Source organism: Phodopus roborovskii, unplaced genomic scaffold, assembly GCF_943737965.1.
Source record: "Phodopus roborovskii unplaced genomic scaffold, PHOROB, whole genome shotgun sequence".
NCBI classification, from domain to species: Eukaryota; Metazoa; Chordata; class Mammalia; order Rodentia; family Cricetidae; genus Phodopus; species Phodopus roborovskii.
Window position 1 is genome coordinate 7,717,109 of NW_026125052.1, and position 27,882 is coordinate 7,744,990.

Here is a 27,882-nt window from a genome sequence, read left to right on the forward strand (position 1 = left end):
GAGTTTTGATAGTATGGCAATAATTTTTATGTGTAGTAAATCACTGTGGTCCCATTCCCATGTTAGATTAACATTCTTCATTTTAAAAGATAGATTTCTTGAGTCTTGAATCTAGAATGATTATCTATATTTAATTTACCCAACACATTAAATTTTCTCATAATCTTTTCATGTGCTTTAGGCAGTTGTTGACTATATTGCCCTATATATGGGAACTTTTCTGTTTGCTGACTCTTGCCCCAATTTGAAACCTTTTTCAAAATTCTTTTTCATAAAGTATATCAGTGAAAAACATAATACGTGAAAAATTAAAGATGTCAAAATTTCCCTCACAAACAGAAACACACTCTGAAACAGACACACACACACAGACTCAGGAATAATTACAATAATTATAACTGAAATGCTTAGATCAAAACCCTCTCAATTCTAGGCTCTCAAACATAGTCTCAAACAGCTGGTTTCTGTTTTTCTCTTCCCAGAATGATTCAATCTCAGAAACCAATTGAATCCACACAACAGTGTGACTTAGAAAGATTTGTAAGTTGGTATCTGACTCTTGCTTGGTGTTTTCATGTTCATCCCTTTAAATCACAGTATTTTGCTTTGCCAGCTACACATTTAAGGAATCTAATCATTGCAGCTGGTTTCTTCTACAGCAGGGTTTCTCAACCTCAGGACTATTTTAATTTTTTAAAAAATTATGGGTAATTATTTGTGTGAGAGGCAATTCCTCATATTATGTAATATTTAGCAAAATCTCTCAAGATCCACATTATATTAGCATTCCCCTACCCCATTTGTAACAATAAACACTGTCAGTTGTCAATACTGACAAGGATATGGCAAAATCTTTACAGTGACACACAGAAGGAAAGCAAACTACACTATGGAAATACAGAGGAAGAAGAAAAGACGACATTTTTGACCAGGATGATTTAAGGTGTAAGCTCTCCAGGGGACCTTTATGCTTAGATAATTTGGACAGATTTCTTCTGTAATAAGAGGTAGAAACTTCAGAACTGTATCTAAGATTTCATTCCTGATCTCTGGCCTTCCATGTCACTCGACTTGGCTTTTCTTTTGGAGGTCAACTCGTAGCAACTGGAGCTTCTTTTGGATCTCAGTCAGAACACCGATTTTCTGCTCCAAAATGGACAGTGACTGAGCAATGCAAAAATCCACATCACCGTTTACTCCATCCGCTGTCTCCTGGATGGCCTCCCACCACTGGCTAGATCTCCTCCATGAAGCTACTGTGTCCTTTGTTAAGGCGATTTCGTTGCTTTCTTTCTCTTCCACATTCTGTACAATAGGTATTTGAATAAATCCCTGCCCCTGAAGGGGCTTTTCTGAATTAGTGTCCTCCTTTTCTAACACTACTGGTACTTCATGGTCAGTTGGAGAGAGGCAGTGCTGGTAGGGCCTTGACTCTAAAGCTAATTCCTTGACTCGGTTCGCATATCTTAAAGTATTGAGGGTATTTTCACAAGAAGTCATTCCAGGCGAGATAGTAGCAATCATGCAGGTGGAGGAATTCTGCCCTATGAAGGAGTCCCGTAGCACCTGCGTGAGTTTGCTGGCTCTGAATGGGGTGTGAGATTTGTTCTTCCCCAAAGCCCTGATGCATTCCTTCAGGGCCAGGAGACTCTTATTTATCTCGGCCCCTTCCAGCTGTCTCTTTCGTGTGGCTTTGGCAGTATCTGCCCCCCTTTCATTCCCAGCTAAGTCAACCAGGGAAAACTTGCCATGCAGTTTCCCTCCAGACTTGAGGATGAGCTGGAACACCGCGTGACTCCTAGATGAGTGGGCATTGACAGAGGTCTGTCCAGAAGTCCGACAGCTGTTTCCAACCTCCACCAGATTCAGGACTTCCTCCACACAAGACACTTCCTGCTCCTGCAGCCCCACAACTTGCACTTGCTGATTTCCATCTTCTAGGACTTGCAGCTTCTTCTTCCAGTTTAACAGATCATACACTTTGCCGCCATAAATCTCAAAAAATGTCCCATAGACTCTGAGTTCCAATTTCTCATAGGCAGGGTTTCTCAGTAGGAGAAAGACATCCCGAGCCACTAGGGCATAAATTCCTTTAGAACAATCTTGGGCCTTTCCGGAAAAGGCTCCACCCATGGTGTGAGTTTTCCCACTGCCAGTCTGCCCATAGGCAAAGCAAGTGGCCATGCCCTTCCGGAAGATGGACTCCACTAGAGGCCGGGCAGTGAACTGGTAAACTAACTCATTGGATGCTGTGTCATCAAAAGCATGGTCAAAACAGAAGGTCTGGTTTTCCAAGTAGCGGGTCAGGTCCACCTTTTGTTTAGATTCGTGCACCATGACCACATTGTGCGAAGGGATAGTGATGATATCTAGGTCCTTCATGGTTGTCTCTCTCTCATTAAGAGGGCGCTTCCTCACGCACACACAAATCCGGTGGTCTTCTGGGGGCTCCAGGCTGGACATCTTACTGCTGTCGAGATTCCTACGGTACTCCTCAATCATACGCATGGTCTCATAGTTCGGGTTTCCAGTGTTGATGTCAAGCGCTCGTCTAGCTCGGATCTCTAGCTGCAGTCGCCTGCGCTTTTCTCGCTGCTTCTGCAGTTTTTCAATTTCCCTTAGGCAGGGGGATTTCTTTCGCTTCATCAGACAAGGGTTGCTGGGGACCACCAGGGCTTGGCTGTCCCCTGAGGGTGTTTCGTTTCTGTGAGGGATCATCGCAATCCACTTGGTGGCTGTACGCTGGTCCCCGATGGCAGTAGGGGGTATTACAGACACTGTGCGCAGGGATCTGTGTGACCGTTGTTCAGCAGAGGCCAGAGCTGGATTTAACAGAAATACAGTCTCTAGTTCGATCCTCTTTCCCTTTTTGACTCCTTTCTCAACCCACTCTACTGTCACCCAAGAGTTTTCTCTGTTGATCTCTGTGACCACAGCCAGGTGGATCCGTTTGTCGCTGCGCTGGATCGCCACACAGATACCCACCTGGAAGTCTGTGAAGTGGGATTTCAAAGGTTTAAGGGGTGAGAGGCGTGGGGCTAGAGGAACGCAGAACTGGCTGGCCATGATGAGTGGTGGAGTTACCAGGGCTCGCTTTCTGAGCCTTTTGGCGTTGGCGCAGGCAGCAGGACCTGAGTCCAAGCCAGCCTGAATGCCTGGAGCTCGAGCACGGGTGTTCGTTGCTCCAGCCTTTGTGAGGCAAGTGATAGGCCATTGGCTGAGGGTCCTTGCGTCACAAAGGGACCAAGAGAAGATACGGAAGAGATGAAAGCCTGTAGGTATAAAAAAATAAGTCAGTGGCACCATCTGTGTTGTTTGACGAGTATAGAAGCTGCTGAAATAGTTTGTCCCCTATCAGTGAACATGGATGGATCTAAGGACTGTGTGTTTGGGGGAAGAGGACAGGGGTGATGTCTGGATCTAGGGGTGAAAAAATATAGGAAAAAATACAGATATAGGAATTGTGGTTTTGGTTAGTGTAAGCACCACGAATGTTCAGTATCATATATGCTTTGGACATGTCCATTCTCCCCTGAGGTCTTAACCTGACATCTGTTGTTCAGTTTAAGGACAGCTATGAAATCCCCTTGAACTCTCCAGGTATCAGTGGGGACAGATGAAGGTAGGAAATTACAAATCTGAGGCTTCACGAAAAAAAAAAATGCAATATACTGCAGAAGAACCCTCTAATTGGCCCCATCCTCTTCCATACTTGTCGACTACTCACAGAAAATAAAGTTATGCAAGCTTAATGGACTTTCTCATTACAAAATCAGAATGAGTTGAATGGAACAGGTCATTGTAATTTGCGAAGGCAGAACTTCTTCGGTACAGTATTTGAGCTTTGCAAACACAAGATGCTTATCACATCCCAAGTGATTCTGACATCTACAAAGTGAGTGTTGTGTTTGTTGTCACCACTGAGCTTGAGAACAAATCAGTAATTACACCCCAAACCCCTTCAGTAATTACACCTCTGACCACATTACCACAGTGGAAAGAAATAATACATGCCACCCCCAATCCTTCGCATCATCTTCCCTCCTTCCCCCCTCCCTCTCTCTTTCTGTCTCTGTCTCTACCTCTCTGGAGCACTTTACATGTTGCTAAGGAAGGAGTAGGAGCAGAGTTAGTAGCAAAATAGCTGAGGTCACCTGAGTGGAAAGTGTATTTACTCAAGAGTGAACATGTTTTGTGTGGGGTGACTTCCTTTCAAATAAAAATGACTAATGTTCAGATAATCTGAGGATGAAAATGACAAGGATGCCCAACTCTGTTCCCTCATGAACATTGTCCTCTGAGTGGGAGTTATGTTTGTAGTCATGGCTCTGAGAATACATGCTGCAGTCAAGCTTCCTTACAACTTTCTTCAGGAACAAGGGTCACTACAGAAATAAATTCTATTATAACAGGACTTCCTTGTCCTCTACAGAAAATTTTGTAAATCTTAGATCACTTGATAAGGAAAAACATAAGGTTTTGAATACCAATGGAAAAAGAGAAAGAACTGTATATCATTTTATAATTTAAAAATGTTTAATTGTCCATATTAGCAATAATTAAACTTGTGCATTAAGTAAATTATTTTTATTGAATTGTTATTTCACAGGCATTCTGTAAATATCCCCATTCCCTCTATTTGTTACATTTTACTTTTTCTTTTTTCTTGCCTTTTTTTTTTTTTTTTTTTTTTTTTTTTTTTTTTTTTTGAGATAGGGTCTTAGGATCTCATGTAGCACAAGTTGGCCTCAAACTTATATATTTCGTTTATAATTACCTTGAACTTTCCACCATCCTGCTTCCATCTTCCAGTGTTGAGATTACAAATATTGTCGGGAGCAGTATTTTGGGCACCCACAAAGTATGAACTGCCACCTTATGCTTTATATTGTTCTGAGCATACAATCTTGGGCTTCATGCATGCTAGGCAAGCCCTTTACCAACTCAGCCTCACCCCCCAGCCCTAATAGCCTGTTTATAAGATTTATCTTTTAAAACTTGGTCTTCAGCCCTGTCGACAACCAGTCAAAGAAGGGGGATGACCTCATAGGGCCCTACATTTTAACTCTGAAGTAATATTGACTCTTGAGTGATTCAGAGAGAGAGAAATCACTTGTTTTACCTGTGCTTCTGATGATCTCACCAGGTTCCAAAAGAGACCTCCAAAACCAAAGTCACACAGATAGCTCAGATTTGTCTAAGTCAGTCTCAAACAAAATGAATAGAAATGAATATGAGATATTTCTGGTGAGTTGAAAGTAGCAGGGAAGTAGGAGACATGAGATGTTAGTGTGTGTGCAAAATGTGTATATGTTGTCTTAGTTTGGGTTACTGTTGCTGTGATGAAAGACCATGATCAAAAATAAGTTGGGGAAGCAAGAGTTTATTTGCCTTCAACTTCTACATCATAGAAGGAAGTTAAGACAGAAACTAAAGCAAGGCTGGGACCTGGAGCGGCTTGCTCAACCTCCTTTATTATAAAATCCAGTACCACCAGACAGGGATGGCACCATTCATATATCTGGGCTCTCCTCTACCAATTAATAATTAAGAAAATATCCTATTGCTGAATCTTTTGAGGACATTTTATTAATTGTTACTCTTCCTTTTATATTACTTTAGCTTGTGTCAAGTTGACATAAAACTAGCCAGCATATATGTACCACTTATAATTAAATTTAATTAATACTTAGATCATGGTCAAAAATGCAAACCGTGTTCTCCCATACTTGCCATATTTTGTCTCTTAGGCTAGTAATTCTTACAGCTAGGCTATAGAGGGCCCTGATTGTAATGCCAAACATCAGAGACTAAGGTTTTCTTTGTGTTACTTTGATTCTTTTTTCTCTCTAACCTACCAACAGTGATTTCCCTGTCCCCATTGGAGAGCCTTTTTCTCAGTTCTAGTCTTCTGTGGTCTCCCTAGAATATCTTATTTGTTTCCTCAGATTAACTTCAAGTATAGCCAATTAGTTAAATAATTGATAAAATAGACTCCAAGTCCTGCATCTGTAGATGCCTACAGGAATTAAAAACAAAAAAAGAAAAAAAAAAAAAACAAAACAACAACAACAACAAAAAAAAACCCATGGTGAGAATTTGCTTTCTGAAATGGCATCTCTTTAGAGTGTGTGTGTGTATGTGTGTGTGTGTGTGTGTGTGTGTGTGTGTGTGTGTGTGTTAGAGGTCAGAGGTTGATGATCACTCTTCCCCTTACTTCTTTAGTTAGACTGGTTGCCTATCCTACTCTCACTGTCTCCCATTGTGGTATTTAAGACACCCTGGCTTGCCAAGCTTCTCTGTGGTTTCTGGTGATCTGACTAGAGATCCCATGCTTGGATAGCAAGTCTTCTATCCACTGAGTGATGGTTCCTCATTCTATCCTTTGTGAATATTAACTGTATTTTCTTGCTTTTAAAATTTATTCCCTTTCTAAACTCTAATGCACCGTTCATCTCCCTTAACCCTACTGGAATTTAGAGCTATACTGTTTTGTAGAAGTAAATAGAGATCTTTGAACTTGAGACAGTATTTGGAATCTCAACAATTGTGATCTGGTCTCCCCTAGCAGCCCCATCCAGTCAGGGACTTAGGTTATTTTTCACACTGAACCTGGAGTTATTTGCCCATATGTTTATCAGTTCTCCACTTGGTGGCTTTCCACCACTCAGTATGAAGGCACACACCACACATTGTTGTCTGTTTCCTTTGGATCCTCAGGACTTGCCAATGTCCACAATCAGCCTAAAGAGGACCTGGGCTGAAGAAATTAAAGTTTACTTAATGTACTGTTGTAATTCAAATTATGGAGAGTTGTTTAGGTATTTTATAGATTTTCTAATCTGGTAATCTATAATTTATCTTTGCTGCCATAAATTTTAAGACTATCCACATAAGTCTCCCTATTGCAATTTATTCTGAGGGATGAGTTCATTTAAGAAGACAATGAGAATCTTGAGTAATGAGATAAAAGAGGCATTAATCACAGTGTGAAAGTCTAGATGAAGTTAGGACACCACCCCTGGCTAAGGCCCAGACAGGCATTTGGTTGATGAATAGTTTTTAGGCCAAGGCTACCACTTCACATATTTGAGGGAAGTTAACAAAGGAAAAAATACCTAGGAAATAATTTCATGAAGTTTCTCCAGTCAAAGGAATCCTGAACTTAAAGAGCTGACTATGGAGTATTATATTAATTGATGTAGGCAGACTCCCCTTATTCCTGGGAGGAAACATTCCCTGGGATGGAGAACCTGAATTATAGAAATCAGACAAAATGTGTTGAGGTGTAGCAAACTTGCATTATTCCTTGATGCCTGTTCATAATGATGGATATGATCAGACCTGCTGCTTCAGCCTCCGTCTTGATTTCTCTAACCTAATCAACCATTCCTTAGAACTATGAACCAAGACAAATCCTTCCCTTCTTAACTTGTCCTTCCAGGGACTTTTTAATCACAGCAACAACAACAGAAAGAAAGAAAGAAAGAAAGAAAAAAAGAAAGAAAGAAAGAAAGGAAGGAAGGAAGGAAGAAAAGAAAAGGTATTAAGACACTACTTACACATGTTCCTGCTAAACCCATGCCTCTACATACAACTGAATAATAGATCCTATTCATCCAAATCTCCCCTTTCCAAAAGCTTAGCATGTAGCAGATTAATATATCCATGAGAGAAATTTGTGTGGGAAGAAGTAAATAGGAAATGAGATTAGTAATTTTCACTTATTCATTACAAAAATTTCCATTTCAAGGTTTTTCAAAGTTGCTTTCCAGAACAGAATGTGATTTCTATTTTCATTTAACATGTGAGTCCCTCAGGATAAGTTAAAGTGCTTTTCCAGCAATGTTGTAATAGACATGGAACAGCTGTTGGGTGTGTTTGACCACCATGGAAGTCTAGTGTATCAGACTGCAACCTTAAGTAGATTTAGTTCCTCAGAACAGATCAGTAGACTTCCCCAAATCTCTTTGAAAAATTGATCATTTTAAGTTTAAAAGAATCTTTTCCTTTAAAGAGTCCAAAGAAACTTTCAGAATTTATCTGGTGAAAACCGTTTAAAACCTATATGTCTGTTACTTAGGATATCCATCCACAAAGCTTTTCAAGATGCAGAATATACTATACGTTAATGTTTAACTTTAAAATCATGAATGTAGCTTATTCTCAATTTTCACTTTGATTTTAGCATGTTAAGGAAATGTTGATTTTTGTTTATTTTCTACATAGAGTGTTGTTTGATTGTGTCTCTAAACAAAGCTGTAGAAATCTTTCTTGATGCCTTTTGAATTCAACTCTAGCTCTCTAACTTAAGCATTCTCTCTTAGTTGCCCTCAGAGTTTTCTTTACTAAGCCATACAATTTAATATTTTTAAGACAATATTATGTGTAACATATATGTTAAAGGATACTGTTCTACTTTGGGTTTCACTTGTGATAAAACCTCAGGACCAAAAGTAACTTGAGAAGGAAAGGGTTTGTTTCATCATATAGCCTGGAGATTAATTCTGCAAGCAGGGGATTAAAGTAATATATCTGAATCTTTGTTTCTAGGTTAAAAAGTAAGAATCTTGAAGATTGGGAGGCAGATGCCTATTCTTGTTTATGTTTTGAGGATCTATATGTGTAAGTTTTCCTGGAAATAAAATAATAATTCATTAGATTAGATATTTCAGAGAGACTTTGAATTAAACTAAAAAAGGATTTCATTCAGTCCAGAATGCATTTGACAAATTTTAATAACCATTTTATAAATAAAATGGCCTAAGCTGATATGTAGTTTCCATACTAGAAAACATAAAATAAAAACTCTGTTAGGTTATCTGTTCTAAAGACCTTTTATCTCATTTTTGGAAAGAAATATTAATAGGTATCAGCTTACACAGACATAGACACACACGGTTAGTAAATATATACTGACATACAAAAATTGTATATATATACACACACATATATATATATATATGTATATATACAACACACTAGTAAGTTATAACTAAAAGTCAGATTCATATTTCATGTGTATTAAAACACAGATTATATAGCATCATTTTGGGGACAGACATTCAGAACACATTTGTATAACAGATGCTGTAGTTGGGCTAGATTTCTCTTTTCTAACTGAGGTAAGAGTCACAATCCTTTGAAATGGTTTTCCAAAGTATGGATTTCCTGGATACACCCAGATTTTCTGACATAATCTCTAGGGACTAGAGCTTTAGAAATCTATATTACTAAAAAGTTCAGTGGGAGATTTTTGTCACTGCAAATATGGAAAGAATCAGGTCTTATGTTAGTGCTTTTTATGTGAGGATTGTATGATTCTATGTAGAATAAAAATAGGTGGTTCTCTGCACACCTGTGGTCAATGGAATTTCTTTTTTGAGATTTCAAATGTTTAAAGATTCAATGCTTGAACTGCCTGCTTCAACAAATGAAAGAAAATGTTGTTTTGGGGGAAAAGTAGTTCTTTTGCTTCCTGCAAGGTTCTTTGCAAATATAATCTTTGATATTACTATCTAACAACATGAAGTAAAAATCATATGCTATCAAGACCTCATGCCATCAAAGGAGATTTGCAAGCATCGGGCCATATCATTTTTTATAACTCTTATGGTGCTTCAGAAGAACACATGGTAGATATGTAATAAATGCTTGTTATGTTTAACTGTCAGGTAGTATCAAGTAAATCCATGGTGTTCCACAGTGTCTATCCTCTTTTTGCTCTTGACTACTTGCTAAGTACTTACTAAGTGTACAAGATGAAATTGATACAGCAACTGAAAACACTCATTATGTGTCTGAGTAGTATTTCGGTAGGTATTGGAATAAACACTACTTATCATTGCCAGAGTCTGATATCTGCCTGTCAGAGTAATACAGTTTTACCATTTTCCTTTTTTGTCTGGGACTATAAAGCAAGTGGAATAAAATTGTATGGAGTAGAATATAAGGTCAAAATAGACATTTCGTTCAAAGGAGAAGAAACGCTAAGTAGTTGGTTGATTTGATGGCGATTACTAAACATCTATTGTATATTTCAAGTACATGTATCTATAGGCTTCTCCAATTCAGAAATTATTCAGAATCTTCCAGCTACAGCTATTTGCTTTTAGTGAATATATGTGTGATTGATCCTTGGACAGCAGAAGTTAGAACCCTTCATGCCTGTTTAATGACTTTTTTTCTGAGACTTAAAACAATTTGAAAACAAAACCTTTCAGTCAATCCTTATAAACAGAGGAAAAAATCTAGGTATATTACAAATTCATAAACATATGTAGATAATCATCTATCTATGTTATCATTTACAGGCATGAATTTATACAGATCTGTTATTGAAAGTTAAAATTTGCCAGAAGTTCTACACACACAGATGGAAGATGCTGTGTTTGGCAGTTGAAAGAAACTTAAACACATGGGTAAAGATAAATATTAAACTATAAATGCATAAAATTAGCTTCAAGGCTAAAAAATTGTGTGTTATCATGGAGACTTTCTGACAACAGCAAAACTGCTAGAAGTTAAGTTTAGGAGGAGTCAGAAGATCACTATACAACTGAGAGCTAAGAGTGCCTTAGAGACTATTCATCGGTCCTACTGCCATAACATCTGGACCTGTTTTCCTAACATTGCAGAGGATGCTTTCACTGGCCCATGTCACTATAATCCCCACACTGAACAAAGAAGTCAGCATTCACCAGTAGCTTGTAGCTATCCCAGCATTTGGATTGGGTCAAATAAACCCATGGACAATTTCAGTAAGGATGATATTAGTGCAAGCATGGTTTGGTGCCTAATGACAACAGCAGGACTGCATATCAGTCAAGATAGATTTATACACTAAAGTGATATCAATGGCAGTCCCAGAAGAACTTTCATGGTGGTGTTTGACCTTGTGAAAAGAGATTGGGAACAGTTCAGTTTCAAGGCAGTTAAGTATAAAGCTGTCCACAACCTCTACTGATGCTGACTCATACATACATCACAGAACAGTGAGAATGGAGAAAAGAACCAGAGAATTGAGCTAACTTCATAAGGTTGCGCTCCCCTTCTCCTTCTATCTTGGAGAACATGGACAACCAGATGTGGGAGAACAGAGAAAAAACAGAAAAAAAAATGTGGTTAGAATGTGAAGGCTCCCCACAGGCTCTCCTTTTGAAGGTTTGTTTGCCAGATACTGGTGCTGTTTAGAAAGACCGGGGAACTTTTATGAAGGCCAGTTTAGCTTGAGCAAATGAATGATAAGGTTATGCCAAGATACCACTTTGTTGTATACTTCCTGGTCTGACATGATGTGACCAGCGTCTGCCATACCAAGTCACTTCCAAAGACTTTTATGAGCAGTTTTTCCCTGCCTTGTCCCCAGCCAAGCCAGCCCCAAATAATACACAGAGATCGCTGGATTAGACAAAATGCTGTTGGCCAATTACTAGTGTTTCTTATCAGAAATGTTAACCCATTTCTATTAATCTAAGTATTTCCATGTGGTCTCATTTTACCGGAGAGAGGGCCCAGACCTCTGTTCTCTCCAGTCTCTACATGTTGACTTCTCCCTACTTCTTCCTCTCTCTTCCTAGTCTCCTAGTGCCACCTATCTTGCTTTCCTGTTGGCCAACAATGCTTTATTCATTAAACAATACTAGAAACATATTTACAGAGTGACATCTTCCATCAAAAGATGGAGCTAAATAAAACACCTTCCTTCTCTACTGTGATGGACTGAAACACTCTGAAACTGTGAGCCAATGTATCTTTATTCCAGTTTTTTCTTTAGGCATTTTGGTCACAGTGATCCAAATGTAGCTAACATATTATAAGGAAAATAAATTGATATAATAGGTCAGCATTTCACAGCACCCACTTTCTTTTTAGCAAAAACAAACAAAAAACAAACAAAGACCCCTAAATCAGAAGCTGTTTTAACACCAGTAGCTTTTCAACTTCTATTTCTGACCACAGAAAATCTTTAGCCTGATGGTGGCAGAGACAACTTAGCAGTATATCTATCAGCAGAGAATTTATTAACAGGTGCATATGAACAGGGGAGGGCAAAACATTGTTAGCTAACTGTCTATATATTTATTAGCTTGCCCAGTTACAGGTGCAAATGAAATCCATCCATAGATGAGTAAACATTGCCCACTGTGCATCATTAGGAGATGTTTGCATTATCTCTGCAACATCAGGTCTCTTTTTCCATTATAAATCCTTGGCGTTTAGTTATTAATTCTAGATTTTAGAAGCTAAGAGGTAATTATTTAATTTTTTATCCTTGTTTTATATATTAAAAACAATAATCTTATTCAATACATCCCTTCACTCCTCCCAGCTCCTGCCTCCCCCAGATCCACCACCCACCCCTGGACCCAAACATCCAGTCTTTCTGAAGCAAACAGCAGGCCTCCCACAGATCCCAAATGATCATGGCACAAGAAACAATAACACCAGGCACAAACCATCACATTAAGTCTGAGTGAGGCAACCCAGTAGGAGGTAATGGGCACCAAGAGCAGGTAAAAGAGACACCCTCAGTCCCAATGTCAGGATTACCCCCACAAAACAACAAGGAAAAGAATCATATGCCAAAGACCTAGGACAGACCCATGAAACTGCAATTGCAGCCTCAGTCTCTGTGAGCCCCTATGAGCCCCACTTAGTTGATTGCCTTGGTTGGGCTCTCCTGTTATCCTCAACCCCTCCAGCTCGCACAATTTCTTTCCCCCGTTCTTCAGGCTTTGACATTGGGTTCTTTTATTAGCTGGAAACATTTTATTTTATTGGTAATGGCAAACATCTTTTACATAACTCTATTTCTATATATATGTTTTAAGATTTTTAAATTATTTCATTATTGTCCAAGAATTGTTGAGAAATTTTATAATGTGTTATTAAAATTTACTTGGTTTTAAATACTGCAACTGCAATCACAATTTTTACTTTAAAATTATATGTACTTTGAAAAATATTTTGCTTTTATTGAGACGAGATTGCTTTCATACAATATATATTAATTATAGTTTTCCCTACCTTGACTATCCTAGAACCTCCCCACCTCCAATCTGCATTCACCTCTTTTCTCTCTCTTGTTGGAAAAGAAACATCCATAAAAGGAATAATAATAAGTTAAAATAAGATAAAAGTAAAACAAAATAAAACTAGAATAAGACAAAACAAAAACACAGAAAAAAAGGAGGCAAAGAAAAGAACAAGAAAGATTTAGATTCAGGGGAAAACAAATTCTCACACCATAATACAGAGATCCATTATAGGTTTAAAGAGAAATCTTGCACTAGGGAAATGTCCAGAACTCTACAAGGATGACCACAACTAACAATCTAAGCAATAGTGGGGAGACTACCATAAATGTCCTTCCCTGATAATGAGTTGATGACTACCTTATATGCCATCCTAAAACCTTGATCCAGTAGCTGGAAGCAGAAGAAGACACCCACAGCTAAACACTGAGCTGAACTCTTAGAATCCAGTTGTAGAGAGGGAGAAGTGATGAGCAAAGGGGATCAAGACCAGGCTGGAGAAACCCACAAAAACAGCTGATCTAAACAAGGGAGAATTCATGGACCCCATATTGATAGCTGAAAAACCAGCATAGGACTAACCCAGACTCCTTGAATGTGGGTGTTAGTTAGGAGGACTAGGCAGTCTATGGGTAATGGATCAGTATTTATCCCTAGTGTATAAATGGACTTTGGGAGCCCATTACACATAGAGGGATACTCCCTCAGCCTAGACACATGGGGAAGGGCCTAGGCCCTGCTCCAAATGATATGACAGACTTTGAAGACTATCCATGGAAGGCTTCACCCTCCCTAAGGAGCAGAAAGAGATTTTATAAGGGTTGGTGGAGGTGACAGCGGAGGATGGGAGGGTACTGGAACTGGGATTGACATGTAAAACAAGTTTGTTTTAAATTTACATAAAAATATCAAAAAATACACAAAAATGACCTGTAAGTTAATAAAAAATAAAATATAAATAAATAAATAAATATCCTGAGTAAATAGTATAAGACAAAGAACTTCATAGATCCATTGAGTCCTTTCCATGTGGACCATGTACTCCTGGGCACAGGGTACATTCTTAAGAGCAATTTGTATACTGTCTTAGAGTTTATATTCCTGTGGAGATATACCATGACCAAGGCAACTCCTATAAATGAAAACATTTAATTGTAGTGACTTACTTACAGTGCAGATATTCAGTCCCTTATCATCATGGTAGAATTTGGTAGCATGCAGGCCGACATGGTGCTGGAAAAGTACATGAGAATACTAAATCTTGCTGACACCTAGGAGTGGTCTGTCACTGTGAGTAGCTTGAGCAAAGGAGAACTTAAAATCTTCTTCCACACTGACACACTTCCTCTAACAAGGTCACAACTCCTAATGATGCCACTCCCTTTGTGGGGGGCATTTTATTTCAAACAAACTAGATATAGATATAGATACAGATACAGATACAGGTACAGATACAGATATAGCTATAGCTATAGATATAGATATAGATGTAGATATAGATGATATAGATATAGATATACTCAGTGAGACTACTTTGGGGGAAACTAATTTTTCTTTTTTTTCTTCCTTTTTTTTTTCAGTCATATTCTTCTGTCATACTCACTACAGTTTCCCCTCCTTCCTCTCTTTTCAGTTCCTTCTCCAACCCTCCTCTCTTTCCCAGATCCATTCCTCTTTCTTTCCCTTTATAAAAGGGCAGACCTCCCAGGGATATGGTAAACAAAATAATAATAATAAGACTAGGCACATTCCATCATATTAAGACTGAACAAGGCAACCAAGTAAGTCCTAAAAGTAGATATTACAAATGTCATGATGAAATAGTCAAGGAAATGAATGGAACTGGAAAAATCATCCTGATCAAGACCCATAGTTTCTACTCACTTATAAGTAGATACTAGCTGTAAAATAAAGGATAATTATGCTACTATCCAGAGACACAGAGAGACAAGGAAGACTCAAAGAGGACACATGGATCTCCCAGGATTTCATGGGTGGACTGAAGGTACGTAGGGATAGGATCAGGGAGAATTAGGTGTGTGGTCCAGGGGAAGAGACATAAGGACTTGAGTTTGGATTCACAGTGCCCATGTAAAAAGCCTGACCTGACAGCTGAAAAGTAATTCTAGAGCTGAGAAAGCATTGGTAGGAGGGACCCTAGAGTTTACTGGTCAAGAATCTTGCTGAGCAGATGAGTTCAAGCTTCAGTGAGAGATTCTCTTCTCTTACCACAAAGTAGAGAGACATTGAGGAAGAGACTGACATTAAAATCTAATCACTATCTATATATGCACATGCATATGCTTACACCTTCATACATATGAAAATGTGCACATACAACATCCACATATACTTACACACTCTTGAGAATATAGGGATTTAATAGGATATTAGATTCGATCTTAAAGTCCTGTGGAAAACTATAGAGTTTGTTCCTGCTGTGAATTTTATTGTATTGAGTTTCTTTATATTTATTTCTTTAATCTGAACAAAAACTCATAAAAATTTTAGCTTCCACTCAGAATTGATTGATAATAAGCATATGTCATTATGTAAAGTCCATTTCTTCTCATAGCTTGTTTTATTTATCTATTTATACTACTTGATCCAAACTATTAGGAAAACATAAACGATGATTCAGGAAATATTTCAAAAAGTCCTAAATTTCATTCCAATGAAAATTTATGTTGTAGGAATCAGGGTATTTGAGCATGGGATATAAAGACTGGCATTATGTTGTCATAGAATTTGTGTTATCAATGATTCATTTGTGATTGATTTGCATTTCACTTCACGAGCCATTAAACACAATTTTACAGAAAAGGCCTATCTCAAGTGAGAAGTGAAGAAGCAGTCTGTTTTTATATTTTATTCTGATTTGCAATTGTCAGTGTCATTAATTAAATACAAACATTTTATCAAACTAATAAAACCTGCCCATTATAATGATTTCACAAAAATTGAAAGTACTAAATTTTCTATTTGATACTTTAATGTAGTACAATAATTTTTATTAATTTTATGTATGGAAAATTTTAAGTATTACTATATGCAACATCACTACTGCCAATGCTTAGTCATACCAACATTTTCTTCATTCAGGTTTCCCTTTAATAAAAACTTTAATCCATGTGCTAACAGCACTAACGTAGCTTTGTTTCTGGGTAAAAGTTTTTCCTCTATTGACAGACTATTTCCATAACCCACATCATTATTGATTCTCTAAAAATGTTGTGAAGTAGGTAGAGTCATAACAGAAAAATTAGAAAGATGGAACTCGGAATACCTTCATAAGTTAACATTTCTGAAAATGACAAATTAGGACAAGAGTGATGGTAATTTTATGGTTCTTTACCATGTAGTACAGAATATTGTTTTACACACACACACACACACACACACACACACACACACACACACTACGAGAATGAGTATTAAGCCTTGGACAAATCATTACCTATGTCATTATCAAATGTTTTGTTTTCCAGCTGGTATGTAGACATTTTGGTGGTAGCTTATGTCTCTCATATCGTGTTGAGGACAGTAGTGGGTGACATAGATCTTAGTGGAAAACCTGTCCAGTAGAAACAATTTTATAAACCTAATTAAACAAGCCATATTGTCAAAATGAAAGAACAATGAGAAATATTCAAGGCTGATAAAATATTAATTTCATGAGATTGTTTTTAATTTATTCTATATTAACACATGCCTTGAGATTTGTGTATAGCTATAAACTTTTTGCCTTATCTGTTTTTATAGTTTCTTACTGGAGAGGTATATTTGTAGACTAATGACTTTTATCATTTTTTGTCCAGAGACACAGAATTCTTGGTATTCTTTTTGCTGGAATCACAGAACTTAGACATGAGAAGATTATAATTCATAGTAAGCTTGTGTGTGTGTGTGTGTGTGTTTTCTGAATGTTTATCAGATAAGCAGCCAATTAATTAGGCGTGTGTGTGTGTGTGTGTGTGTGTGTGTGTGCCTGTGTGTGTGAAGACTTAAATGTGTTCTGAGACCCTACCTAGTGATGAACTGACAAAATACTTTCATCCAATATGCTTTGTATTGGTCACTTATTCTATACCAGGTGTATACCAGGCATAGCATTAATGCTATGCTTTGGTGATAATTACATATTTGTAAAAGAATATTTGTCTGAAATATAAAAAGACCTTTAGAGCTATTTGAAAATATTAGTTATATTTTTCTCTTATGAAGTAAATATGTATATATAAAAGAAAGGCAGTTGCCAGATCTGTTACATTGGTAATTAGCACAAGGACAATTTTTTTTTTTGTGTGTGTGTGTGTGTGTGTGTGTGTGTGTGTGTGGCAGGTGACAATTTAAATGAACTTTTCTTTTGGATGAAATGTTGAGTGTGGAAACTAGAAGCAGGATGTACATTATATCAAGATCAAAATGGATCAAAAAAGAAAAAGAAGCAGAAGGAAATAGGAAAATCCTACAATGGCTCTAATGTTCACTTTGCATCTTACATAATTTTGTCCTTGACAGGACTCTGCTTTTCCTTCTTCAGTGAAACCATCTCTTGTTTCACACCTGGGTATTCTCTTAAACTGACTTCTCATTTGGCTTCTTGATTCCTTACAGCTGTACTCTGAAAAGAATCTCTTTAGTGTGTTCACATTTCATTATTGTTCCTTTCCTTTTTATATTTTATAATTAAAAATGATTTGTGTCAGGGAAAGAATAGAGGAGATCAAGAAAAGGGATAACATAAGAGAGGGAGCCATTACAGGTTTAAAGAGAAATCTGGCACTAGGAAAATGTTCAGAGATCTACAAGAATGACCCCAACTAACAATCTAAGCAATAGTAGAGAGGCTGTCTTAAATGCCCTTCTCAGATAATGGGATTGATGACTATATCATATGCCATCCTAGAGCCTTCACCTAGTAGCTGATGGAAGCAGAAGCAGACACCCACAGCTAAACACTGAGCTGAACTCCTGTAATCCAGTTACAGAGAGGGATGAATGATGAGCAAAGGGGTCAACATCAGGCTGGAGAAACCCACAGATACTGCTGACCTTAACAAGGGGGAGCACATGGACTCCAGTATGATAGCTAAAAAAAACCAGCATAGGACTGACCCAGACCCCTGAATGAGGGTGTTAGTTGTGAGGACTAGGCAGTCTATGGGGCCTCTGATAGTGGATCAGTAGTTATCTCTAGTATATGAATGGACTTTAGGAGCCCATTCCACATAGAGCGATTATGTTTCCCCATCCCTATCTCTTCCCAGTTCCTTCCTACTTCCCTTAATATCCCACCTCATTTTCTGTCTTTCTTCCTCACTTATTCATTTTTCCCTCTCAAAAATGACAATGGAAGTCAAAATGGATTCCAGAGACCTAGGATAGAATCAAAATAGAACTGGAAAAAAGAAAAAGTTAATGTAATGACTCCTAAAGATATTCTCCCCAGCCCAATTGTCATCAGAGAGGCTTCACCCAGCAATTGATGGAAATGAATGCAGAGGCACACAGTGCCCATTAGGTGGACCTTAGGAAATTCCGTGGAGGAGCAGGGGAGGATTGTTGGAGGCAGAAGGGTCAAGGATACCATGGTAAAGCACAAAGTCAACTTACCTGTGCTCATATAGGGGATCAAGGAGCCTGAACTGTCAACCAGACAACTAGCATGAGAGTAAACTGGATCCTTTGCAAATCTGTTGCAATTGTGTGACTTGGTCTTCTTTTGAGACCCATGGCAGAGTCAGTGAGGGCTGTCTCTTACTCTGTGCCTGCTCTTGGGACCCTTTTCTCCTTCTGGGTTGCCTAGTCCATCCTTAATAGGAGAGGAGTTGCCTAGACTTGCTGAAACTTGATATCCATGGCTGGCTGATATATATGGAAAGCCTTTCTTTTTTTTTTGAAGTGTAGGGAGAGGGAGTGTATAGGGAGGATTGGACAAGGTTGGGGTAGAGACTAGAAAGAGAAGATGAAAAGAAGGAAAACTGTGATCAGGCTTCAAAATTAATTGATTGAGTAATAAAAATAAATATAGGATACACTAAGAAGTTAAATTGTGAGAATGAAGATTTATATAAATAAAAAAAAATACAAAAGTAAAACAAAATTCCTATAGAAAATGGAGTCCAATTTGTTGGCCAGCTATTCTTGTGCATGGAGTTTGCCCTTGAGTGTGGTTACTGGCCACACACAAGACCTGAAGAGGTTTAAACCATAGAAAGAGAAGTAGATAGAAATTCCAACTCCTCACTAAAAGGTATTTCCTCTTGATATCTGTTGGGAAAAGGGAAATCAGTTTTCTCCAAGCAATGGCTCTTTTATTATAAGTGACCATTACTTTTCACATGGTTGAGTATAATGAAAGTTAACTGGCACTGCATTCTCTAGGCCCAAACTTATCATGGCTTATTCATGGGCAGCTTTTTTTTTTTTTACTTAAATTATCCCATCCACTTTTCACCTGGAGCTTTTGTCTTTCTCTAGTCTATATACCTCTCTTTCCTTCTTACTCCATGGCTGGCTGTGTTGTTGGGTATCTGACCCCTGGAATTCTCTCTCCTGCTTTTCTCACTCTTTCCTCTTCTCTTTTATTCATTCTCTCTGCATGCCAGCACCACCAATCATTTGGTCATTCAGTTCTTTATTAGACCAATCAGGTGTTTTAGACAGGCAAAATAACACAATTTTATAGTTAAACAAAAGTAACATAAAAGAATGCAGCATGTCTTTGCACCTTTAAACAGATATTTCACAATATAAAAGAATGTAACTTAAACTAATATTCCATAACAACACATTGAGGTATGGTTTCTGTTGAATGGATCTTATTGGCATTGAACCCAAGACACCACCTTTATTCTTCACTTTCTAATTTCTCATTCTGTACTTATTTGGCTCTGTGATGTAATCTCCAAATTGTGCTGCCAAGGTTCCATGTGGGTATTAGAATAGACCAGAACCTCAATTCTTTGAAGATGGGTTGTTGATCTTGAGGGTCCCATGACATCTGTAAATCAGTATGCCATCTGGTCAACAGAATGTACTCCAAAAATTTTGATCACTCATTTCCTTTGCTCCAACGGTCCTGTGACACAGAACTTCAATTATCTCATGTCTTCCTTTTGTTTGGCTATTTTATCTAAATGCTTCAAATATGTAGTAGCTAGTCATTTAAAGTTTGATGATGTAGGTGTGTGTGTGTGTGTGTGTGTGTGTGTGTGTGTGTGTGTGTGTGTGTGTGTGTTGTAGTGTGCATAAGTAAGAGAACAGCTATTGGAGGATTTGGGTCTCTCCTGCCACCAGTCCTTAGGCCTGAGAGCATCTCCTTTACCCACTGAGAATATCACTTGCTGACATAAAATAGTCACGCTGCATGTTTTCTACACTATGGAACAAAGTTGTCCAATTCTGTAGCTGAATTGTTTACTACTTTGTCTTCTGTCCCATAAGTGCTACTCAAAAATATTTGTGAGTGGAAACTGAATAAATACGTACTGAAACTGATTTTATAATAGGAAGCATCTGTCTGTCACTAAATTGTCCCCTTCTTATTGCTTGCTCCTTTAGGTCTATATGTCTTCCTGTCTCTATATCTTATTTTGAATTTCACTTTTCCTGTCTCCTTCTTTTTGAATTTAACGTTGTGACACTTTTAGTGATGTAACACACCTTCCAGGTGTCTCCTCATCACATTATTTTTCAAAATTTTAGAGATGGTCTGGTTTGTATATTTTACAAATATAATGTACAAATCTAAATATTTGCATAAGTATTTATATACTAAATATATGTGTATGCATATACATATATTACTTTAATTCCATTTAGGTTTTATATAATTATAACTATTATCTTTATTTAACTAATTAGAAGATTGAAGTTCAGTGATGATGGTTTTGAAATACAAATATTTGCACTTCCCTAGGTTTTTGTTTTGATCTTTCTTTATCCCTAGACAAAATTAGTGACTGTAATTTAAGCTTCCTAGAAAGCATGTTCCTATTTTTGCCTAGTATTACTGTTCGCAGTTTATACTAAAACACTGTCAGGAAGGAGGAATTCCTATGAACCAGAATGCATGAAAAGCTCAACACAGGATGGTATTTTACAACTCTGTTCTCATAACTGTTCAGAACTGATGAGAACTGCCATTTTTAATTTATAGAAATGGAAGGTAATCTGTAAGTCAGACCTGTTACATTTTGTTTTGAGGTACATAGTTCTGAAATGGGATCTGACCTAGCAACATACTTGGTGTGATCATTTCCATGTACCCTTCATGAGTCCTGTGGTTTTAGCCTCTGTTTGCTTGCTAAGGGTATTTTTTTTATGGGATCCTAAGAAGAACACAGAATTCTCTGCATAAGACTGGGAGAAAAAAAATCAACCTATGCAAGTGTACTGCAAGTATGTTCTCTCTCTGGAAAACTGCTCTGCTTGAAAAAGAAAATTACCCTTCTCACTGAGTGTAGCCAGCTCTCATTCTAAAGCTGGAGGTGTGACTCCATGTGGAGCAGAGTTTTTGACTGTTTTGAGTTTGGATTTTGATCTTTCTCCCTTCTGAATTTGTAAACAAAACCTTTCTCTCTGTGCCCGAAAATACTTACTGAGAATCTCGCCAAGAGAAACCAATTCTTCCAATGTGCTGAGTAAAGTTGGCCAAATTCGAGAATATTTTGGACTGAAAGTGGCAACTAGGTGCCAGGAACACAAAGAACATACACATTCCTTCTGATTCCACTCATTTGCTCATAAAATGTGGATTGTATGGCTGTGAATCGAAGTCATGCAAAAAAAGTGGCAGAGCTTCTGTGGCATTTAAAGCAAGAAATGAGTTGTTCACTTTGTGGTGCCTAAGATTTTTTTTTCACAGAATATCCCTTCTCGTTTAGTAGCTTGTGGTCATTGTGGGCCCAAACAATATCACATTGAAATCTTTGTTTATCACTGCAGTTCCACATCTTCTTCAATTAGATTTCTGAAGTTAGAAGGATTTTAGATTTGACCTATTAAAAAAAATCTTTTCACCAATAATATAGTAGTTCTTTAGGAAATGCTATTGAGACATTTGAAAATAATTTATTTTAGCCATAAACAAAAGTGCTGATGGGCCTTTGACTGTGCTGATTTATTGTGTTTTTTAATTTTTGAACTTCATCTACATCTATTAGTGCTTGTTTAATGATTTGCACTAGACCGAAATCTTTGAGCATCCCCTTTGATAGAATCTACTGACTTAAATCTGCGGAATCTTCACTAAGGTAATTTGAAGCAAGGTTGACCATTTCAAGTTCAAAGAAGAGGAAAAGGTGTTCAAAGAAATCAAACTATATGGCCAGGATCTTCTGACTTAAGGATCTGCATATTTCTAACCTGGTATTCTTTTTGCTGACATTTTGCTGATGCCCTAGATCTAGTAAAAACTCCACTAGGAATTAATACCAGCCTTGGCTATAGTCAAAATAGTTTGTGACACAACCGAAAATCATCAGCTCTGACTAGATTCAAGAACTTTCTACTAATGAGATATTAGAGAAATGTTGAAATTATTCACAACTGCTCTCTATTGAGCAATAAATGAAATTAATTCCTTATGTTTTCAACCCTTTGTGTTTCTGTGTCAGCTAACCAAAATCATCCAGTAAATAATTCAAGGAAATACACCACAGCTTCTAATGGCTACAAGAGTTGGCCCACCAATCCCCCTCTTAGGCATATACCCAAATGATCCACATCCATGCAACAAAGACATGTGTTCAACTATGTTCATAGCAGCATTATTTGTAATAGCAAGAACTTGGAAGCAACCTAGATTCCCCTCAACTGAAGAATGGATAAAGAAGTTGTGGCACATTCACAAAATGGAATACTACTCTGAGGAAAAAAAAAAAAACAATGGAATCTTGAAATTCACAGGCAAGTGGATGAAACTTGAAGAAAACATCCTGAACGTGATACCACAGTCACAAAAACAGGAAAGTGGTATATACTCATTCATATATGTATTTTAGACACAGAGCAAAGGATCACCAGCCTATAATTCACACTGCCAGAGAAACTATGATACAAGGAGGATTCTAAGATATTACTACAAGGTCAGTCAAAGAAGGGGAAAGGCACAAGATCTCTTGTGCATATTGGGAGTGGGGGGACAGTGAGTGGAGAGGGAGCTAGGAGAAAGAGAAGAGGAGGATAGGAAAGCACTTGGGACTAGGAAGATTGAGTCATGGGAGGACTAGAATAGAGTAAGAGAGAGAAAGAGAGAGAGAGAGACAAAGAGAGAGAGAGAGAGAGAGAGAGAGAGAGAGAGAGAGAGAGAGACCATAAAAGAGGGAGCCATTATAGGTTTGAAGAGAAAACTGACTCTACAGAAATGTACAGAGACCTACAAGACTGACCCCAAATAATAATCTGAGCAACAGTGGAAAGGCTACCATAAATGCCCTTCCCTGATAATGAGATTGATAACTAACTTATCCACCATCATAGAGCCCTCATCTAGTAGCTGATGGAAACAGAAGCAGACACCCACAACTAAACACTGAGCCAAACTAGAATCCAGATGCAGAGAGGGAGGACAAGACCAGGTACAGAAACCCACAGAGACAGCTTATCTGAACAAGGAGGAGCTATTGGGACCCCAGACTGAAAGCTGGGAATTTAGCATTGGACCAACTCAGAACCCCTGAACATGGGTCTCAGTTAGAAGGACTGAGCAGTCTAATGGACCTCCGACAGTGGAACCAGGATGTATCCCTGGTGCACAAAGAACTTTGGGAGCACATTCCCCATGGAAGGATACTCCCTTAAGCTAGAGGCAGGAGGGAGGGCCTAGTCCTTACTCCAAATGACTTGACAGATTTAGATGACCCCTCCTGGAAGACTTCACCCTACATAAGGAGTAGGGGGGATGTGGAAGGGGAGGGTGGCAGTGACATGGGAGGGTGAGAGAGAGGAAGAGAGGGAGGGAGGGGCAAATGAAGACGGAACTGGGATGAATAGTTAAAATAAGAAAAATAAATAATGATTTTAAAAAATGGGAAAAAAAGTTGGTCTTCATGGAAATCAACCTGGAAACCTCTTTCTAGCAATGTACCCTTCCAAAGCAATTCAAGTCTGAAAAATATTAAACAATTTAGGCTGGTATATGTGGCCAATGTTTCCTCTGAGTGCTTCTCAGGTGTGTCATCATCATTTTATTATTTCAAAGTGCTAAGGAGAAGTAATGACCTCCTTCACTGTGGGTTGACATGCCACACAGGGTAGCCATTTATGTTTTCTTGTACAAAGGGTAATATTTGCTGCCTGAGTCTGTATGGGTGGCTTTTAAAATGGCAGTTCTTTCCCAATTCCATATTCATCATGGGCCCTAAAAGTAACTTGTCTTTTGATGAGAATCTCAAACGGCATTGGAGTCTTCAGCATACACTAGCCATTCCCATAAGAAAATACAATTGCATTCCGGAGTCACTCTGTTTCCATATAGTAAATAAAATTGTATCTATGGATTAAAGAAGTGTCTTTGCCCTTTACCATCTCTCCTAGTTAAATGAGTGCTGTGGTCATGGAGGCCCATGTGTGATCATTAAAGGAGCTATGTATTGAGAGCATCTAAGCACATCCCATTTTGGGCTAAGTTTCTGCTGTTTTGTAAGGATAGCATTTCTGATACTGTATTATATTTCTAAAGGAAAATGTTTTGAAGTTTATAACATTTGGTGTTTGAAATGCACGTATTTTGTTGTTGTCAGTTTCCACTATTAAGATGGACAGCTATTGACCTTATCACAGCGCACACACTTAGTATTCAGGCAAAAGAGCACAGTAACTTTAATAGCATTCACACCTGCCTGGTATAAAGAAATTCTTCCTCCCCTTCCTCTCCCTCCCCCTCCCCTCCCTCTCCATCTTTCCCACTCCCCTCACTCCCTCTCACCCCCCCTCTTCCCCTGTCTCCTCTGCCCTTTTTTCTCCTTTCTCATTCTATCCTCTTCTCTCTATCCCTTTCCCTTTCTTACTCTTTCTCCTTGTCATCCTGTTCTCATCCTATTCCTCTCCCTTTGCTTGGCCATTACATAAAATTTCAAAGAACTCAAAGATGAAAAAGAATAATGCATTAAAACACCCATCACCCATAAAAAACTTTTAAGCCTCCATATCCTGTACCCAGTCAAGATTTCCACTGGAGAGACTGAGAATACAATACAACCCAATCATATTACTTCTGACCTACAATTTTCTTTGCCTACAAAATATGCTGGGACAAAGATGGTACAGAAATTTTGTGAGTGCCCAACAAATGACTTGTCCCATACTATGAGACCCATACTAAATATAGCAAATGACTTTGTCTTTATATCATTAGATTTGTAATCATTATTAAGATAGCCCTAATAGTTTCATCAATGTGATGTGTTCAAGTTATGCTCAACAGCCCACACATTGCATTTATGTGAAATGTCTGATTATATCTGAGTTTTATTTTTCTCTGTTATCCATCAACGTTTATTGTTCCTTACAATTTCTACATGGAATGAAACAAGCCATTGCTCTGTACTGTCTATCACTTTCTAGAGTTTGCTAACTACTTTCTTGTAATGTTTACCATAATCTTCCTCCATGCCTTTTATTTCCAGAAGGCTGATTTCCTTTTGCATAATGTTCTGTGGATTGGAATCTGAGCTTCTTGTCTGAGGATGCAGGAGTAATACATAATGCATAGTTGTTTCCTTTTTTGTTTGTATGATGTTGTCAGTTTTATAACTGTTTGTTTAGAAACTAGTTCCTTATGTTTGTTCCTTCCTCTACCCTCATAAGAGAAGTATAATCACCACTATATCAGCATTGAATTTAGCCATTGAAATGCCAAAACCTGCAGAGTATGAGGGGATACAGCACAGCACATTATGTTAAGGCTTTAGATGCGTTGACATTACCCAAAGCTTCTCATGTCTTTGAACTCATGCCTTCTCCACAAAAATTCTGTATTTCAAATGGTGCTAGGTTTTAGTCCTAGGTTAAAAATTGGGTTTTAAAAGCCAACCTGCATCTCAATTCACAGTTTGGAGTTAAGCCCAGCTCAAGACAAGCTGACTCTCAGAACCATAGATTTCTTTGTTCCTTTCTTCCTTCTTTTCTTTCTTTCTTTCTTTTTTTTTTTATAATTAAGTGCCACATGGATATGGCTGCAAATTATGGGGTTGGAGTTCTATCTGTTGAATAGCTCTACTGTATCAAAACTCTAATGCTATGAACGTAAATATTGATTCCTTGCTTGAGGTGTGAGTCAGATTGCTTTCTCCTCCTTTAATTTAGCATTTTGTGATTGACATTTTACAATTGATGAGCATTTCACTTTTTATGGGTTGAAATATGATGACAAGGTAGCATTCTGCATTTCTATATTGTTCCAAGAGAGTTACCCTAGGAGCCACACTGAATTATGCTGTGTAAGAAGGAGGAACAATTTTTTTATATCCTTTCACTTTATTTGCTGGCTTAAGAATGAAGTACTGACAACCTCACATCCTTCCACAGTGCCCAATGTGCCCATGGATTCCTGTCATTATAAAAAAAAAAATAAAAAAATAAAATATATCAATCCTTCTTTGATGCCATCGTGCCCATGCATGACATCAACCCTATTGATGCTCATAGTTCACTTTTATAACACTGCTCTGGGATAAATGTATTTAAAACAATTTTAATCATATTAAATGGATTTGAGGAGTCTATTTTTATTTTTCTACAGGTATATAGTATTTTATTTTTTGAAACATAAAAACCATGCTTTTCATTTAGGGAGGGAGGAAAATCAATGACAGTAAAAATCCCTTCCCTTAGGTGACAGAGTTGAAGGAGTGGTGTTGACTGCCAGGAAATCCCCAGAGAGAAATGCAATGCATCATCCAAGGGACACGCCATCTAAAGCTTAGGGACTATGCAACTCTAGATATTTTGCTGACAACGAGTTGATTAACATAAAGATAGTGACTCAATGAAGTGATCAGTAAATGACAATGGTTCAAATGTAGGAACATTAGCCCACTATTTATTACTAGCTATCAAGTTATTGGCTTTTTAATTAACATTGAAAGATCGAAGAGCACCTAACTCTATTCCATTGTAGTTATATTAGCAAATTACATACATGAGAATTCATATTCTATGTTTCTCATATTCTCCTTAAGAATCTGCAAATAGAATTAATGCTTTCTTAACAAATGTTTCTAAACTCTTATTATATTTCTAAACAGAATGGGGAAATCATACAAGTTAAGAGTGTTCATTTATGATCATTGCATCCAATGGGATTATAGAATTAAACAGGCTTTACACACGGGTATTAGAGATATACCACGTCCATTTATTTAATTCACTGCAATAATAATCTGCTCATTGAATTATTTAACACATCTTATTGTAAAAGGCTTTGTGCAATTGGAATGCAGTGTGAATGGATGAGATTGGTACATTTTTCTTTAAAACAAAATGGACTGGAAGAGCCATTTAGTCTACAAAATAGAAACAGAATAAAAGAAGGTGAACAAATTTGAATAAAGGAGTAAAGAACAATTTCGGAGTTTCTTCTTGCTCATTTCCTCCCAACTTTAGGGATCCTGGCTTAGGAATCTTTGTTTGTTTGTTTTGTTTTAAGACAGGCTTTCTCTGTGTAGCTTTGTAGACCAGAGGAGGCTTGAATTCACACTAATCCATCTGCCTCTGCCTACTGAGTGCAAGAATTAAAGGCATATGCTACCACTGCCCAGCTCTGGCTTAGGAATCTTATTGAGGTAAGCCTCCTATACTGGTGTTTATGGGCTTTCACAAAAGTATACAAATAAAT

At 37.8% G+C, this 27,882-nt stretch overlaps 1 protein-coding gene across 1 annotated transcript; it reads right to left on the reverse strand.

Annotated features, from left to right (window-relative positions):
- Nucleotides 1-937: 937 nt before the first annotated feature.
- Kif2b (kinesin family member 2B) lies at nucleotides 938-3,197 on the reverse strand. The gene has a single exon (XM_051195855.1). It carries the CDS (start codon nucleotides 3,064-3,066, stop codon nucleotides 1,063-1,065), a length of 2,004 nt encoding a protein of 667 aa, XP_051051812.1. The 5' UTR covers nucleotides 3,067-3,197; the 3' UTR covers nucleotides 938-1,062.
- Nucleotides 3,198-27,882: the final 24,685 nt, after the last annotated feature.